This window comes from Struthio camelus, chromosome 6, assembly GCF_040807025.1.
Source record: "Struthio camelus isolate bStrCam1 chromosome 6, bStrCam1.hap1, whole genome shotgun sequence".
Classification (NCBI taxonomy): Eukaryota; Metazoa; Chordata; class Aves; order Struthioniformes; family Struthionidae; genus Struthio; species Struthio camelus.
The window spans coordinates 15,832,788-15,850,635 of NC_090947.1; the positions used below are offsets into that span (position 1 = coordinate 15,832,788).

At 36.8% G+C, this 17,848-nt stretch overlaps 1 protein-coding gene across 13 annotated transcripts in view; it reads left to right on the forward strand.

Moving 5' to 3' along the window:
* Positions 1-17,848, forward strand: part of TFPI (tissue factor pathway inhibitor) — a 197,113-nt gene that overhangs the window by 160,584 nt on the left and 18,681 nt on the right. For 7 of the 13 annotated variants that reach the window (XM_068948353.1, XM_068948356.1, XM_068948351.1 and 4 more), the window contains 3 exons: positions 7,833-7,878; positions 9,309-9,428; positions 16,835-17,035. In XM_068948353.1, the coding sequence (XP_068804454.1) occupies positions 7,860-7,878; positions 9,309-9,428; positions 16,835-17,035 (340 nt within the window). In that variant the 5' untranslated portion in view covers positions 7,833-7,859. Of the gene's footprint in view, positions 1-6,529; positions 6,684-7,832; positions 7,879-9,308; positions 9,429-14,228; positions 14,332-16,834; positions 17,036-17,848 lie in introns of those variants that run through there. The other 6 variants (XM_068948358.1, XM_068948357.1, XM_068948350.1 and 3 more) reach the window with 5 other exon arrangements.

Consider the following 17,848-nt stretch of genomic DNA (forward strand, 5'->3'; position numbering starts at 1 on the left):
CAGGGGTCAGGACTGACGCAGAACAGGAGCTTGTGAGGCGCAGTGTGAATGCGTGTTTTCTTGTTTGGTTGGTTTGTGGTTGTTGTTGTTTCTTTTCGCCCTACTGTTCAGTCTGCAGAGGCTGAGCAGTGGATGAAGGCCTGCCCATCTTATAAGACTACCAGAAAAGCATGTACCATCACCTTCGTTCTATTTACATCAGAGCAGAGGTGAAAATTTTAAATTGGTCTCTTTGAGGCTTTGAGGTGCTATCTTCGGGGTCTTTTCCTAGTCTTAGGCAGAATGAAGACTCTCAATTCAGGTTCTACCACTTTTCCTTGCACTGGGGTTCCGGGGCCCATGGGAACTTTCCAGCTAGCTCAAGGCAGGTTTTTTGTAGAGAGGTAACTGAGTGCAGGGCAGGTTATGTTGGATTGTGTGTGGTAATTGTAGCACTGCAGACAAAGACAAGGGGTGTGGTGACCTGCTGAAATTTCCCTCTTCTGGATTTTGCGGAGACTCTACTACGAGCCTATAGGAAGTATGAGAGCTAGAAAACTGGGAAGTGGAAGGTAAAGACTAAGTATGGATGGTAATAGCATTTACACTTTAGTCCATGTATTGTCCTAACTTGGGAGGGTGTGTCCTCAAACCATGTGATCAAAACCAAAGATAAAATAACACAAATATTAGGCTCAGAAAATGTATTCAAGCTACTATGCAGAATGGTCCCTCTGGCAGTTTTGTGCAATGGGAAAGGCAGGAGGCTTTGTCCTGCAATAAGGAAATGGACTGCTTTGTCTTGGAACGTTACAGCTGTGATGGAGGCAGTTTTTATGTCTAGAATTATATCTTAGATCTTCACTGGCCGTGCTGGATGCGTACTGTGAAAAAAGTGCACTTTTTACAAGGATGATTTGATATGTTAGGGTGCAGCTGCCATGGTGTGTTTTGCTATTGCTACATTCAAAGCATGATACCTAAACAGAGGCTGCATATTGCTTTGGGATAATTTGCACAGAGAAAAGTCTTCGTCAAGCTGATGGTCCCAGACTGGTGGAGGAAAAGCAGTCCCTCTCACTGCTGAATTTAAATGAAGTGTTTAATCAAACTACACTGTGCATCGAGCACGCTATATAGCGTAGCTCCTGTCTGCTCTGGGAGGTGCATTTCTGTGATGAGGGGTTTTGTTTTGTTTTTTAACGAGTTTGCTTCCGGTTGCCAGATCAGCCTGTGGGTACAGAAATAAGTCTCAGTAGGAGTCCAGTTTTGAAGACTGGGAAGGTAGCCTGGCTACTGCAGGCTTGCTGACTGCAACATGGTCATTGTTTTCAAAAACTGAAAGTAGGAGGGGAGAAGCGATAAAACTCAGAAAGGCCTCTAATACCAATCCACCTAAGAGAATGGCGTCCTGTTCAGAGAATAAAAATGCTAAATTTAAATGATGAAAACAGTATGGGATACACATTACCAAGAGTCGAAATAAATGTAATTATATTCATCAGCCTCATTCACTTAGTTTTTGGACTGAGCTAGTATTTGCAGGTATAGGATGCAGGTGCATAAAAGGTATATCCTGACTTTCAGGAGATCCGTCTACACGATCTACTTGTTCGGAGGCCCGTCAGCTTCTTCGCTGGCCATACCAATTGCTTCAAGTTGAAAGCACAAGTCCAGATCCTATCTGGTTCCGAATAAAAATAGCTTACTTGCATGTGCTCTGGAGGTCCAGCTTTTAGGCTTTGTTCTCTTGTAATACATTTAAATATGTTTATTTTTAATACAGCTTCATCCACTGCCTCACTTTTGGTTCCATATGGCAATTTCTTTATGAACGGCCTCAAAAATATCTAAGGCCTTTTGAGCCTTTCCATTCCCTTTCTTTCCTGCGTCTCCTGCCCCCACTGAGGCATTCCAGATCTGGTTTGGATGTATAACAAAGCATAGTACAAGGTTTAAAAGCAACAGTACTTAAGTTTACTCCAGGAGCGCAACAGATTGACAAGGAAAGGCAAGTATGGCATTTGGCTGAGTGCTAGCAGTTAGACAGAGAAGTGACATCTAGCAGTCATAACACCAGACTGTCAGAGAGCTCAGCAAACTGATTTGATGGGCTGCAAAGCCTGTCTGCTAGAAAGTTGCCACAAAAGTGTGTAGCAAACATGAATGTGCAATTATATTACACGGAAAGACATGATTGCTTCAAGAAAGTGCAGAGATTGTCCCCTATGCTTTTGCAGTTGAAACAAATTACTTCTTTGTAGTAGTGGCTGGTACCACATTACTAGTAAGACATTGTAACTCCAACTTGCACATTTTAATACTAGATTTCTAGATAGAACCAGACAGTGGAGATCTTATCGAATGGTACCTCTCAAAAAATGTATTAGAGGATTATGTTTTTATAAATATGTAATAACAGCAGTATATTTTTCTATTACATCTTCGGAGATGATTAAGTAAATACACCTAATTATTTTCCAAGGAATTTTGCAACCTATAGATCTTTTTTCAATTGCAATGAAGAGTTGGCTAGTAAAGTCTTTGGCAATTTGAGGCTTAAAAGGAAGTCTCATTCCTGATTTTCCTTTAATTCTCGGAGAGGTTTCCTTGCCTGCTGTCATTTAGGTGCTCTACAGTTCATCTACTTTCTGGCACATGGCAAGGGTGGAGTTGATCATAAAATATTCATAGTGCACTTAAAAACTGGCACGGATTTTTACAGTGGAGTAGAAGCTGTCTTATAAGCAGTGCTCAGTCTTCTGAAGTGAATATATATATATATAAAAAGATTGATATATTTTTCCAGGATAAATTGATCCTCTTTGTTTTCATCAGGAACAAATCTGGGAAGTACAGGGTATTCTGTTGTTGCTGGTCGTCTTATGTAAAAGATAAAATTTCTTTCTGGTTTCTAAAACATCTTTTTCTGCTTGTCAGGATGTGCCACTGTTAGGCTGAGTAAGGGAGATTTTATTAACTCCTTGGGGGGGGTGGGGGGAATGTGTTGAGGATGCATGATGTCAGTAGTCTAATATAAATCATCTGTCCCTAACTTTAGTGAGTCAAACTGCATTCAGTAAATATTTATTTTGTCTAAACTGTGATTACCATTTTTATTTAAAAGGACACAGTTTTGTAGAATTCACAAATGTTAGGATTTTCTTCATACTTACTGTAGAGTAAATGAGAAACCATGATGGTTTAAACAGCTGTAAAATAGGATCTGTAGTAAAATACTTCTCCAGGCAACCTGCTGACTTGGCAGCTGTGTGACAGTGCTACAGGTACAATCCAATTAATTCCCTGTCCTATGAGTCCTAGGTGGCACAAGATATCATAGGGTAAATATAACACAGGTGAAGTATAGTATTAGGATAGAGGTGCTATAATCCTGTCTGGTTAGACCTTTTCACCTTTAACTTTAGGCAGTGCTAGATTCATCCTCAGACTGTGCATGTCCTATCTCTTGCTGTTCATTCCTCCATTTGCTATATCCTTTGCCTCACTTTTTTTTTTTTGCCTCCATTTCCTGTGCTGTCAGTGTGAATGAGTCACTTCTACAGTCATTACAGTGCCACTTCATGCTGTTTAGTAAAGCTACCTTTTTCTGGATAATATAAAAATGCTAGCTTTTCTTTTGCTTTCCAGTTAATTCGTTAGAGATAGATACCATGCTGAAGAAATGTTTGCTTCTAACCATTCCAGTTACTGCAGAAATTAGTGCAGAACAGTTTGCTAAATAAATATGTATCTAAAAGCTCTGACTCCAGAGGCCACAAATTGCTTGGAAAAGGCACTGAGTTTTCCACTTATCTTTCTTTAGCAAGAAGTGTGGAGAAATTTCTGATATTTCTGTCTTTAGGTGGCAGAGTAAAAGAAAGCCTGGTTATAAAACCAGGCAATAAGGCCTGATCCTCTGAGCTGCTAAGTCTTACAGTGCTGATATCTGTTAATATTCATTGATATCTGTTAATATTCATCGATATCTGTTAATATTCATTGATATCTGGGGATGTCTCTCTGTTATGGGGAACTTCCCTGATTGCTTGCAACCCACTACATCCGCCTGTAGCCTAGCTTGAAGGAAGCTAATGGCGTAACTCACAAATGAGAGCATTTAATTAAACTAGTAAACAAATCGTTGCCAATTACCACCTACAGACCTTTGATCTCCTTTGTCAGATGTTATGTCTGTTATGTCACTTAAGAGCTGGTTACTTTGAGAGCAGTAGAGTGCCTGTCCTAAGGAAATACTCTGTTTCGAAAAGGAGAAGTCTGAATCCTAGCTGTCCTAAATTAGGACCCTTTCTAAAGTAAAGAGACTAGAGATTTTACTGAATGCGGCCTAAATAATTGAAGCATTTAGCATGAATTATTTATATTTAAGGCATTTCTGTCTTTCCCATGACATGCAGTCCTTCACAGAAGTGTATGTTTGGCTAACTTTGTTTTATTTCACTGAGCAAAATGTCACAGATAGGGTTTTGAACAGTGCTTTACCATATGCATACAATAAAAATTAAACAGAATGCATTAAAAAAGAAATATAGGCTCTTAATTTTAAAAAGCCTATGTTTCTGAGCAGCTGAACATGATATCAGCAAACTGGGACTTTTCTGGAGGTCTGGGTTTTTTAATTGAAAAAGCACTGCAAAGTTCACTTTGGTCTTGGATTTCAGCCTTCCTTTAGCTTGGTATAAGGTATAATTAAGCTATAGAAGGATGTAAGCATTTCAGTACTAAAACCTTCATCTCCCCCCTCCCCCCACTTTTATCCCATATCCACCCATACCTGACACAGTCTGCTGGGAATGTGTGACCTTGCAGGAGGGTTTGGAAGAAGATAAAGGAGGTTGTGTTCTGTCAGTAGACTTTGTACAGGGCAGATGTGCAGTTATACAGCCTACATTTTTTCCTCTTGGGAAATTACCTCTGAGAATTACTTGCAACAAAACGGTCTTTTCAGGGAAATGTAGGGGGATAAGAGTAGAAATACTGAAACTCAGTAAGACTTTTGTTCGATATACAAATGCAGTGATTTGTCCTCAGACTCACAGACTGATAATTATGCTAATGAGGTACAAAATTCTATTTTAAAGAGTTATCTTCAAACGATAAAGAGAAGTTGACTGAGGAGTTCCATTTTTGGCTGATTGATTCCAATATTGTCTAACAGACTTTAGGGAATTTTGAATGGATTTTGAGTAAAAATGGATCAGCAAATTTTGTAATCTAGAAGCTATATATTGCAGATTCCTAGGAGAAGAGATCAAGGCCTAATTTTGAATGATACAAAAGCAAATTTAAGTAGAATTTTCCAAAACTAGTGAGAATCTTGCCATCATGTTTGGAAAAGCTCAAACAGAGAGAATAAGAGCTGAGGGGCAAACCTGGAATTAATCCAAGGGCCGCTGAGGTTGTGGATAATTTCCAGGTTCCTTTGTGAAGAGTCTCATAATTATGCCAATGATTACAAATTAAGGTTTCTAGGGAAATGAAAGTGCTTAGAAAATTCAGCTTTCCAAAATCATTTCAAAAATTAAAATTGAAAGTTTATTTCAGAATTTTTCATTCCCATGTACTCAGAGCAGACAGGCAGAGTCTGAAAGTCTACGTTTCTTTTTAAGTATCTTTCGAAGTATAAAATCTGAATATTTGATTCTGTTTCTGTTTTATCCAGCTTAAATGATGCTAAACTTTAGCTATCTTTATTCACGTTACGATTGTGAGTGTTTATTCTGGTATTATTAATTCAAATTTTCAACTTAATATTTCTTCTCATGCAATCTTTTTTTCTTACTTGCAGCTTCATTTTAAAGTTAGTAAATATCAAACTAAGATTGTAATTTAGATATCTCTCAGATCATAACGCCTGTCTTTGCTTGCTAACACTTCACGCTGCCTTGTGCAGAGTTCTTTCATTCCTCTTTTACAGCATGGCCAGACTTTTTGTCAGGTGTTAAGTAACTATATCTCTAACCCTAGAATAAAAATGAAAATAATAAATAATAATAATAATTTAAAAACATTCCAAGAGCTTGAGCCACAAAGCTGTGCATGGAAGAAAATTTCCTACTAGGCCAAAATGTGTCATAAGATGTGTCCTGTTTCTGGAAATGACAGAATGGACTGCAGAAGTTGAAAAGGAAGATTGCTTTCTTCACTCTCTGGCAGCAATATAGTCAATAAGATTATCCTTTCTTGAGAGTTTTTTTTGTTTTATTTAGAGTTTGAGTTATGCTCTTATATAGCATTATTTCAGCATTGTTTCAGTTAAAATTTTGCTTATTACTTATGCAATTTATTTCTAGTGACTGAAGTATAAGACACTATTTTACCAGGCAATAAATATAAACAGATCCATTTGTGTGGATCTTCTGGCATAAACTCCAGCCACCCACACAAACTGATCAGGGCAAAATTCCCGAAGCTGTGGGAGTAATGTCAAGGTTGGTCGTTACCCTGGCTCTTGGAGGGTTGCTTTCCTTCCAGTTTAAGCTGTAATACGTGCTTAGCTCAGAATGGAAAAGGAATCTCTGCTCTTTGGTTTACTGGAAAACTGAAGATTACCTGAGTAATGACAAGTGCTCAGAGTCTCCTGAAGAGAGCGTGTGCTACTGCTAATGTCACGGGCAGGAACGCAGAAGTATCGAGGGAACAGCAGTGAGCGTTTCATTGAAGATTTCTCCTTTCTCCCAATGGTACAAAACGGGGAGCGGGACGTGGCCAGATGACACTTGGACAGCAATTTGTGGGCAGGGGAGTGTGAGTCTATGTCCCCAGCCAGATCTGGCTGTAATGGGAAAATAATTATCTTATATAATTATCAGATACCAATAAGTGACCTTTCGACAGCCTGACAAAAAGTAAGGCAAATAACGAGGTGGGGTACAGAAGTAAAGGCAGTCAGTGACATTAATAAATGTAATTAAGTCTAGATGTCTGGCATGTTAGAGTGAATTGATAATTGATGATTAAGTCCATAGCACAATGACATGATTTTGTTCTTTAGTTTTTAGAGATGTTGTAGGGATATGCTGTGGCCAGCTAAGTGGCCCATAAGTGAGTCCTCTAGTACAGAGGTTGTGGAAAAGCTGAGTATGGATTATTTCTTCTGGACAGAGTACACAGTTTACTAGAAAATTGTTACTGGGGAAAGGGGAAAAATAGTATCTTATTAGGCTAAGTTTTAAAATGTAAAATAATATAGAAATGTAGCGTTCAGTCATAAGAATTGTAGTTCTAGTCTAGAACAACGAATAAAGACATCACTGATTTTTCTCTGAAAAATCTCTGAAAATGAGTAACTTAAGCTGTTGCACATGTTCTTACTTTATATGCTTCAAAATTTGAAACAAATTTGTGTTTTATTCAAAGAGCAGTTATTACATCCCACCTGGAAAGCAACATTTTGAGAATTTTTTTTAGAAATAAGAAATAAACTTTGAGAAAGCTTGTTTAAAAATCATGACTACTAGCACAAACTGTGATCTGCATTATTGAAGTCTGCCAAACTGTATGTGGATGAAGGATTCTGTATGTCACTGTATGGATTAAGCTTAAAGATATTAAAGGCATATTCTTTAGTTTGGCAGGAAAGCATTATGATGAAAAATTCAATGCTCTCTTATTTTCCAGTTAAAATAACAATTCCCATGATCCCCAAATTTAGTTTCTTCGAGGTGCGGAAGACAGATCTCTCAGTGTTTTTCACCACAAGAAGTAGTAAAGACTTTTAAAGGAAATTGTCCATAAATAAGTGTCCAAATAGTTACTGCTGTTCATGATCTGATCTGTGATTTCACACAGACTTTTTTTTTTTGTTAAGAGCGCATTTGTTTTTACTACAGGTGCTGCAAGTTAGGAAAACACAGAATATGCAGGAGGGAAAAAATGGTAAGTTATCAAAAGAGCAGTGAAAATTCTGGTTAAGGCTGTGCTTTGGGTTTGGAGGTATGACTGCAACTTCTGACTCTGGCACAATTTCTGACTGGCTGTGACAAATTTGTTGATCTTTCTGTGCGTCTGTTCCACCTTTCTGAGACATCCTTGCTTCCTAGAGTTTTGTTAGTGCTTACATGTTTTCTCAGCTACTATAGCTAGATTTACCTCTAACTTCATAGACAAAGATATTTCACTCACAGAAAAGTTTAATCTGTTAAAGACTTTTATTTATATTGCCTGCCACTGCAGCCCCATCTCTCTAGTCCTCCTACTGTAAAACTGTATCCCAGGCTCAGTGACACGTCCTCCCTTCTCCTCATCCACCCCCTGCTACCCTCACTGCTTTAACGTGTCTACATCACCTGTCTTGCAAAGGCATCTAGACAAAGTCACTAAGGAGAAAATAGTGCCTGAAGGCCAGAAACTTCCTAGTGCTTAGATCCTTAATTCTATTTTGTTTACTAACTTAGGCGAAGTTCAGTATCATACTTTTGAAAAAGGGTATATGCATTGTGAGTTATCCATATATAGCTGAAGGGGATACGGTTACTACTCTCTAATTAGAATTTGGGAATCATTAAGCAACTTCATGTTAGTTTGAAAATATATGTATCAAAAAAAAATTAAAGCAAATGTTTTTCAGACATATTCTCATATATACATGTGCAACCTCATCTTTGGCAACTTGTGGATGCCAGTTGCCATGAAATAAAAGTATCTCTTTATGTGAAGGACTATGGCTTCACGATTCCATTTTAGAAATATGGCTTTGCACTTACTAAATGATATATTCAATATTAAGGTGATCTACAAGATGCAAAATAATTCTTAAAACATTAAAGCTCATGTTGCCAAATATTTACTAACTCCTGTGAAATATAACTTACCTGAAAGTCTAGGAACTCAGTAATTGCCAGTTGATAAAATAATTGTTCAAAATAGAATCGCATGTGTTTGATGATGAATCCAGAGTCTACAGACAGAGTAATATTTATTGGGAAGGATTAGAAATGCCAGTCAACTGACATAGAGTAATTATTGGGGAGATGTACCATTTTCTACTTTCAAGTAATTTTTCATTTTATATGATTATGTATTCTATGTGCCAATTGAAATTGTAGTTTAAAGTAATTACAATAGCAAGACCTCTAATCTATTCTGAAGATGAGGAAGCAGAATTGTAATCAATTGAACACAACTAAAAATCTCATCCTGGTTTTCGTTGTGCTTCCAATAGAATTATATTCATGGAACTCAAGTTACTTCCAAAGCTCCCAATTAATATATTTACCCATGTCTCTATATATTACATTACTAATAACTTTTGCACAGCACTCAAGGAATTTGATGTAACTATGCATTGTCATTTATATGTTATTCAGGACAGGTGAAAGAAAGAAAGAAGGGATGTTCCTTATCTTTAACCTTTATCTTCCTATTCGTCGGTATTATCGGGCATACGACTGCTGACTCAGATGATGGCAAAGAGGAGGACATTCCAGGTAAGAATTTACAAAACACGACATGGAAAACTATCTCAAACAAACAAACAAAAAAGACTATGTTAAAATGCACTGCAGATGTAATTCTGTACTTGAGAACTTTTCTTGGAGATTTCTGAAAGTGGAATTAAGCAAGCAACAGCGCTAAAAATGCTCTGGATTGTTGTTCTAATAGGGATATGCTCAGAATTTGGCATTAAACTCTAGCAAAATTGTGTGCCTTCTATAAAGGTTTCCTTTTCCCATCATTTTTGAAACTTCTAATTTCACAGAATCACAGAATCACAGAATCGTTTAGGTTGGAAGGGACCTCTGGAGATCATCTAGTCCAACCTCCCTGCTCAAGCAGGGTCATTTCAACCAAACATTGTATTAGATACAAAGATTATTCCCTTAAAGCTCTGCTTTAGGCCCCATGCAAGACTTCACTTTTGGGGGAAAAAGAACAAGGAACTGGTAAATTCAGATTTTGATTCCCTATGCAAATGGAGGAGAAAGTTGTTGAATATGGATGCAGGCTGTGTTACTCTCTGCCTCGTGCACAGCTCTCTGAGTCACAGTTACTTTGCAAAGTTTCTTCTCATGATGTTGCAGTTATAGATTGCCCTAGCTGTTGTTCAGGGCCTTGAAGAAGCTCTCTCTGTATAACCCCAAGTGATTTGATATTGATGGATTAAAAAAAACTCACCAGTTAAAAAGAGGTTCTTATTAAGAAAAATATCATCAGAAGTGTGACTGTTAGGACTGGGGAGGTTCTCTGATCCTTACCATTATAAGGCCATTGTTTACCTTCACTTCATCAAAATCAAGTAAGTTGAGTCAAATTTCTGTAATGGATGTCATTGTGAAAGATATTTTAATTTCATCCCAGACAATTTTGAGAAAGTAGAGAAGAGGAAAGTACATACCTTGGATGTCATTAACATTTTCTTCTTTCCTTTGAGAAAATTCTCTAAAACGGTGATTTGTTCCCTAAGCGGCAGAGGACTATGTAGTAGATACTTCTCCCATTTGGCAGCTCTGATTTAGGCGCCCAGCTAGGAGTGGAACTTAAAGGAAGCTTTTTCATGTTGGCACTCTTTATCTGCCCCTGTGTTGTCCAGTTTCCAGACAGATTATTTCTCTCTGTCAGTCCTTTTCAGGCATGTTCCTTGAGACAAACATATTAATTCTGCACAATCATGGCTATGCTACAAATGAAGCCAGTGCTGCAGGACTTAGTCATCAACATTAAAAAATATGAGCCATTCTACATTAAGCATATACATAGCATCCTTGTGTAACTGGACTGTCTCAGAGAGAAGAAATTTGCTTCTCTTCAACCCTGAAGCATGTAAATTCCCTTCTTCTGTGAAGGCAATGTCACATTTATCTTTGCTCTACCTATGCAACTCTGTTTTAAAAAAAATCTCAGCCCAAACTAGCATTTCATGAAAGCCAAATTCTCTTGTTTGTTAAAATAACACACTTCAGAACAAGTAAGGATATTAGTTTCATTATTACTGATATCCACTGAATTAGTCCTCACTTTTTCTCCTCCAGGTACCTATTTTATTTACAAACAAATAGAAAAAGAAAAATATCTCAAGGTCTTTTCAAATAGTTATTTTCTCAGGTATTTAATTATTTTACTAGCAATCATTTAAGATTATACAACCAGTAACTAATTTAGTGTGAGGAACAGTTCTGAACATTTGGATCCAAACTGAAAAACAGTCAAATGTGATGCTGAGAATTAAATGAAGGCTGTTTTTGTGACTACTAAAGATTCAACTGAAGTATTTACAGAAATTTATTTTTGCAGTATTCTGGTTGTATTTCTATATAAGGATTAGGTTGTTGCTAATTGAAAAATGTGTGCATCCATTGTTTGTAATGTCATACTTTAGGGTCACATTGAGTACAAGTGCTATATAAACCTAAAGTTTTTTTTGTGTGTATGTCTATTAGTATTTAAATTACAGTGGTAGTTAAGGTTGCAAGTTAAGTCCAACAGGGTAAAGAGGATTCTCAAGGTATTTTCTTTTCTGGCAATAACATTGTCGTTTTTCCAGTAATAAATTACAATAATAACAAAAATAAAAGATACAAAAATAACTGTTTTATGTATACTGTTCAGTAATACCACTTGTGGTTGGGAGCCCTGTAGCTGATGTTCCAAAGCCTAAAGAGAATGACTCACAGCAAGCTAAATGTGCTTTTCATTCTAATGTGAAAGTTTATCAAGAATTAATGTGACTACTTAGAGAAAGAGTAGGAAACACATGTTTAGGAAAAGCACTGAACAGTGTGTGGGTGGGAAGCTGTCAAATTAAACTGACAAAGATGGAGAGAGAAAAACCAGTTATTCATTAGTGACAAGGTGCTTAGTATTGATATCACTTATCAAAGAGAGACATTTACAAGAACCCTGGAAAGATGACAGCCTATCTTAAAATGAAGGATAGCCACAGAAACATATATAAGGGTGAGACCCTGTAACCTAAGCAAACATAACAGAAAGTATTCTACATAAAACTCAGTAATATCGCAATTCCAGTTCTATACAGCGTAGAACAAGTTTGATTCTATTTTAATTTATATAGTTTGTTCTGAAAAGCAGCTGCAATAATGCTGTTGTCTTTCATATTTACTGTGCCATAGGTATAATACAAAAATCGATTCACTTTCTAATTGAAAGGATTTATTTTTAACCTGCAGCCCTGCAGATTATCCTTAGGTTCTGAAAGTTGTTAAACTCATTGATTATGTTTGTGGAGGAAAAAAGTACTGTTTTTATTTATGCTAAGGTAAGAGAATTGGAAAAAACTGTCAATGCTCCTGTGAGATGTTATTCACCACTTACGGTTTTGTAATATTATATTGCTTGTTAGTAATAGGGTTTTGCATTTTTCATATAAGTTTCATGTCCCCAGGGCTACAGTGTGACAAGCTGCAGATTACTAGAGATTTCCCGTTGAAGTTACTGCATGTCAGTTAACAGTAACTGTTGCTATGTTAAACACCTATGTCTTGAGCTGCAAAAATTGTGATGTGAGTAGCTTAGATGTAAGAATGGTTGTGCTATGTTGGAGCTGTCTTAGCCAATGTCCTGTCCCTGACAGTTGGCAAAAGCCAAAAGACTGAAGGAATGGAGGAAGAAGGTAGTGACGTGAAATGTTTGCACTAAACTCGTGCTCATTTTGAGCCATTTCATCAGCAGTACTTTGCACTTACCACAAACTATGGAGCATACAGAGAGTTATGGCAGAGCAGATGACACTCTGTATCTTCTGTCATGTCAGCCTACCATGTACCTGACCCAATAAAGGCTTTAAATTAGAAATTTCTTGGTTTTTTTTTTTGTTTGTGTTGTTTTATTTTTATTATGATTTATAATAACTTTTGAGTGATGGTGACCATCAGCTGTAACCATTTCTTAATGTATTTCTAGTAAAACACACTTCATGTTCGTGGTTTAGGGTAGTACAGTCCTATAATTTTATAGCCTTTTTCAAAATGTTCTTGAATTGAATGCCTAATATAAATCCAGTCGGGCAGGATACAGTGTAGAGGCCTAAATTCATTTTCTTTTCAAAAAGACAAATGCTAAGTGCTGTTATACTTAAGAAGGAGAATCAATGCATTTAAAAATATAAAGTGGAAAATAACTGGCTAAGCACCTGTATAACAAGGTTATACATACTGTAAAGCAAGCAGAGGTTACAGTGCATTACAAAGAAAGTGTGATGTTGTAAAAAAGGCAAGTAATTCCTTGATATATTAAGAAAAAAAACAGGATAATTATTGCACTCTGTTTGCTGCTGGTAAGGCCTTGGGTTCAATATTATGTTAAGGGCAGCACACTTAAAAAATAATCTAGACCAGCTAGAAAAGATCCAAAGTAGGATAGCGTGGCCAATGAAAAAAGGAGTGGAAGAAGAACATTTATTTAGTACAGAGGTGACTGAGAGGAGACAAAATTCTTCCAAAAGTAAGGAAGAGACTGGATGGTATTGAATTATTCTTCCTATGCGCTGAAGTAATGCTGAAATAATTTAATTTGCAGTAAAGTAATATGTAGGCTGTATATTTTGAAAAAAAACCCTATTTTGTGAGAAGGATAATGAAATCCTAGAACTGGCTGCCTCAGGTTGTTGTGAATTTTACTCCACTGGAGGCTTTTAAGAACAATTTGCATGTCTGTCAGAAAAAGTCTCAATGTATCTATCCCATAGAAAAATGCAGAGCTTGAAAGAGATACTTTGTTAAAATTCCTTCCAGGTTTAGAGTCCCATGTTCCACTGAAGAAGATTAACTGACCTTCCTAATAGTCAGCTTCTCTAAATGTCGTATCCTATGCAGTTCATGCAAGACCTAAAATATAGTAGGAACAATTTGTCCCAGTGTTCAAGAGCAGAGGAGGAGACCTTGAACTGAGAATTAGTTTTCTCAAGATAAATTCCAGGTATAAAATAGATAATATGAGGATTTCTGTCTATGCAGATCTAGCCAAACACTCATGTTTGCCTTCTCGTCTGCTGCTCCAATCTGAGAAGCAAAGCTAATTGTATATCCATCTGCATGAGTTATGTGTTCCCAAGTATGAAGTAATGGGGAAGAATTCCATCACTGTTCCTAGACACAAGAATGATTCAGTTCCGTTGAATCCCTTTGAGATTACTTTCTTTACAGACCCTTGGTTATGGTTCAAAGGGGAGAGGACTTGGTCCCTGGGGGTTTCACAGGGTACGGATTTTAGTCAAAGTATAATAATTTACTAGCACTCCTAAGAAAATAAATGTCTCTACCATTTCGTAGATTGCCAAAAGTGGGATACATAATCATTACATTTGCAGCAGAAGTCAGTACATTTCACAGTGGTTCTGGTGTCACTCTGACTGCAGAGGAAAGGCCTTAGGAGGTAAGGAAAACAATGATTTGGTTCTGTGGGCTTGATGGGAAATAGGCTAGAAGCTGAGATGAGAAAATTTCCGTGAGAAAATCTACTAAGCTGTTACTTCATCATCTTTGGATAGTTTTGCAACTATGCCCGCACACTATTTCTGTTTTGATAGCCCACAACATCGGTGCAACATAATGTAGCAAGCAAAATGGGCTGACATAACCCCATGTCTGAAATTCCAGTAGTGAGGAAACCTAATAAGTTTCCACAGCCTCTTTCTTCTAGACTGAACTGGGAAACTGACACAGGGCATTTTGGAGATATGTTTTTTTGTGTTCTAAGAAAATAATGTCATTATAATCCAGTTCCCATCCCACTATTCAGCCAACCCTCACCCACTCCTATGTGAGTTAGATCAGTTTCTGTGCAGCTCTAAATGTTTGGTTTACCATTTGAGGAATTATTCCACAAGTTACTGAAAACTTCAGTGTTTTGAAGGGTTTTTTTTTTTTTCCCCCTGATACTACTGGATGGGGAGTTCCAGACTTTCCTTTTGCAATGAAATGCCCTGTCAATTTTAGTCTTTCAAAGTCCCTTCTAAAGGATTCCCAAAGCTATTGGAGAATGTTAGACCTTTGAGCTCCAACTTGGCATCTAGAACTTTTGTGATTTCCAAATCCTAATTTTTCCTAGTATCATCAAGACCCAGACAAGGAGACTGGCAAGAAACAAAATTCAGAAATCTGTTTGGCCAGCTGAGCTCCATAGAACTGATATTTGCGGCAAATGTTGCTTTTTATTCATCCACATTTTTTATCAGATGATCTTCAATAAAATTTTCAAATCCATTTTAATAGGTTCAAAATCTATAAATACTGTTTCACTAATGAGGAAGCTGAGACACAAGCTATTTTAGGGGCTGAATATCTAGTAGGAATTTTTGAAATTAGACATCTTCATCTGTATCTTAACACCAAAATGTCCTTTTTAAAAATGGAAGATCTAATCATGTGCTACAGTTTTTGTGTTAATGGTAATTCTGTAGTAAAGGTTGTTAATTTTTCAAGGATTTAAATAGAGTTAAAAGATTTTAGTACTAAAAATTTTTTTCTATCCTGTAGGTGTAATAATTATAAATGGACCAAATAGATTAAAATTCATAAATTTCCGTTGACCTCAGTATTTGAGGATTTACTTCAGCTGTGCATTTCATTTAAATATTATATAGTAAAGCCAATTTTATGTATTAAAAATAGACATCCAGAAAGCAGGTATATAGTAGTTATGCCAATTTTCTTTTCACCATAAAGACTGATTTTCCATGTCTTAAAGCTTGATTTTTTGTCAATTCTTTTGATTAAGACTGGGAAATTATTCTAGTTAGTACTAGGGAGATGTGCAATAACAATGTTAATTCTTGTCCTCAGCCCTCCTTTTTCTCCTTCCTGCTCCACTGCAAATGGCACTGATAGATATCTCTGCATATACATAGCAAGAGACACCAAAGTTCTGATTAGCTCTGTGAGAACGAGAGGATTTCAGCTCTATTTTTCTGGCCGCTATTGCAAACACACAAGTGCCTTAAAGCTTTGAAAATCCTTAAGGGTAAAAAAGGTGCCTTGGAAAAGCAAAACAGGAAAAGATCTTAATTCATATATTGATCAGGGTACAGTATCACAAACTGAATCATCAGTTACAGACTTGTTTTATAGACAAATTATCACTAGTAATACTTCAGTAATAATCTTCTTCATAAAAAAAGAGACAGTTTTTCCAAACCGTTCCCTAAGCTAATAATATTGAAAGACACAGAAATGACTCAAATGGAAATATACAATTTCTTTTTATCTGAACTTTCTAATTTTGTTCGCCTTAGTTCTTGATAGCTCTAACCCATGCACAGTGCAGTCAAAGAAATTAAACCAGTATGATGGCCTTTCAATTGTACCAGGCAGGTTTAAGCACCAATAAATGTGTAAGCTCATAGGGGAATGGTGCCCTCTGCAGGGCTGTCTTGCATAGTTCATGCCACTGTGTTGCCTGGTATGAGAGGTCACTCTATTTACAAGACTCAAGCCTATATTCATCATCAGATGTGCATGGGAGAGAGCACAAGAGGCCTTCTTTCTGCCTTTTTATGCGGGGGTAGTCACTTTGTCTTTGGGAGCTGCCAGGATTTTCTCAATGTATGTGTTGTTCAGAATTGTTCACTGGCTCCTGTGAATAAGGCACTATCGATAGCTGTTTACAGAGATTGTGGTGAGAACTTGAAGTTTATAATAGGAGCTGTCCTGGTTGAAAATTGCAATCACACATTCCATTTCAGTGAATGGAACCTATGTGCCAATGAAGCTGATAAATTTCTTTGTATATCTATGTTTAAGGTGTTCAGAACTTTACAGGCTAGATATGATGCTGTGCCTGTCAAACCAAACAAGCAAGCAAACTGATTTTGAAATTAGGTTGTGCAGTGAAGCAAACTAATTTTATAGTAATTATACTACTTCTCCTCTTTTCACAGGTGCTGCTTTACCACCACTGAAACTGGGGCATTCAATTTGTGCCCTGAAAGCAGATGAAGGTCCATGCAAAGCAATCCACATGCGCTATTATTTCAACTTGCAAAGCCGTAAGTGTGAAATATTCGAATATGGTGGTTGCCATGGCAATGAGAACAACTTTCTGACACTGGAAGAATGTCAGAAGAAGTGTGTGGTAACAGGTAAGAAGCCATTCTCCTATTAGTTCTTCATTTGTGTCTGCTATTTGTCATATACAAGCCCTATGAATATTGGAAGGCCCTCTTCAGTTCCTATAGTTCCTGTTGTAGTGTGCTGCCTCTAATTATGCTCCCAATTATTATATTATTGCTTTATTTTAGTCACCTGAATTACTTTATGTTGTGCAGGCAAACATACAGTATTTGAGTAGACAATGTGTGACGGTTTTTCAGAGAATTTGTGGAATAGACAGAGTAATGTAAGAAACAAGGAAGTTTACCTTCTTACTAGAGCTCTGTTTTGAATGAGTTCTTATAGTGAAATGGATTTGTAAGTTGGGCTAAGAACCAAGTTGCAGAACTGATAACATTATTCGTTATTGCTTTTAGAAAATCTGAGATATTCTAATATCTGTCTAATATTTTAGTATTAGATAGATTCCTGATTCCTGATCCTACATGTCTCCTTCACTGAGAAGCGGATACAAGTTGTCCAAAATATTGGACATCTACTATGATTCAGCAAAATTAGAACTATAGTAGTAAATAATTCCCATTAAAAATGTCAGTCATAGCTGTTTGTCATGAAAGAGCTTTCATAGCGGTTTTATTGAAACTTAATTAATCATTAAAAAGAAGAAAATGAAATCCAAAGTATGATATGTGGTTAGCAGCATATGCCAGAAGTGCCTTATGAATGCTGGTTTTGCTATTAAAAATGGTCTTCATAATTAACTAAGGCCTTTGGCCTTGTGATAGGAGTGAAATGGTCCTGCACAGAAGTGTATATAAGTGAGAGGATTCTTAAAATTTGAA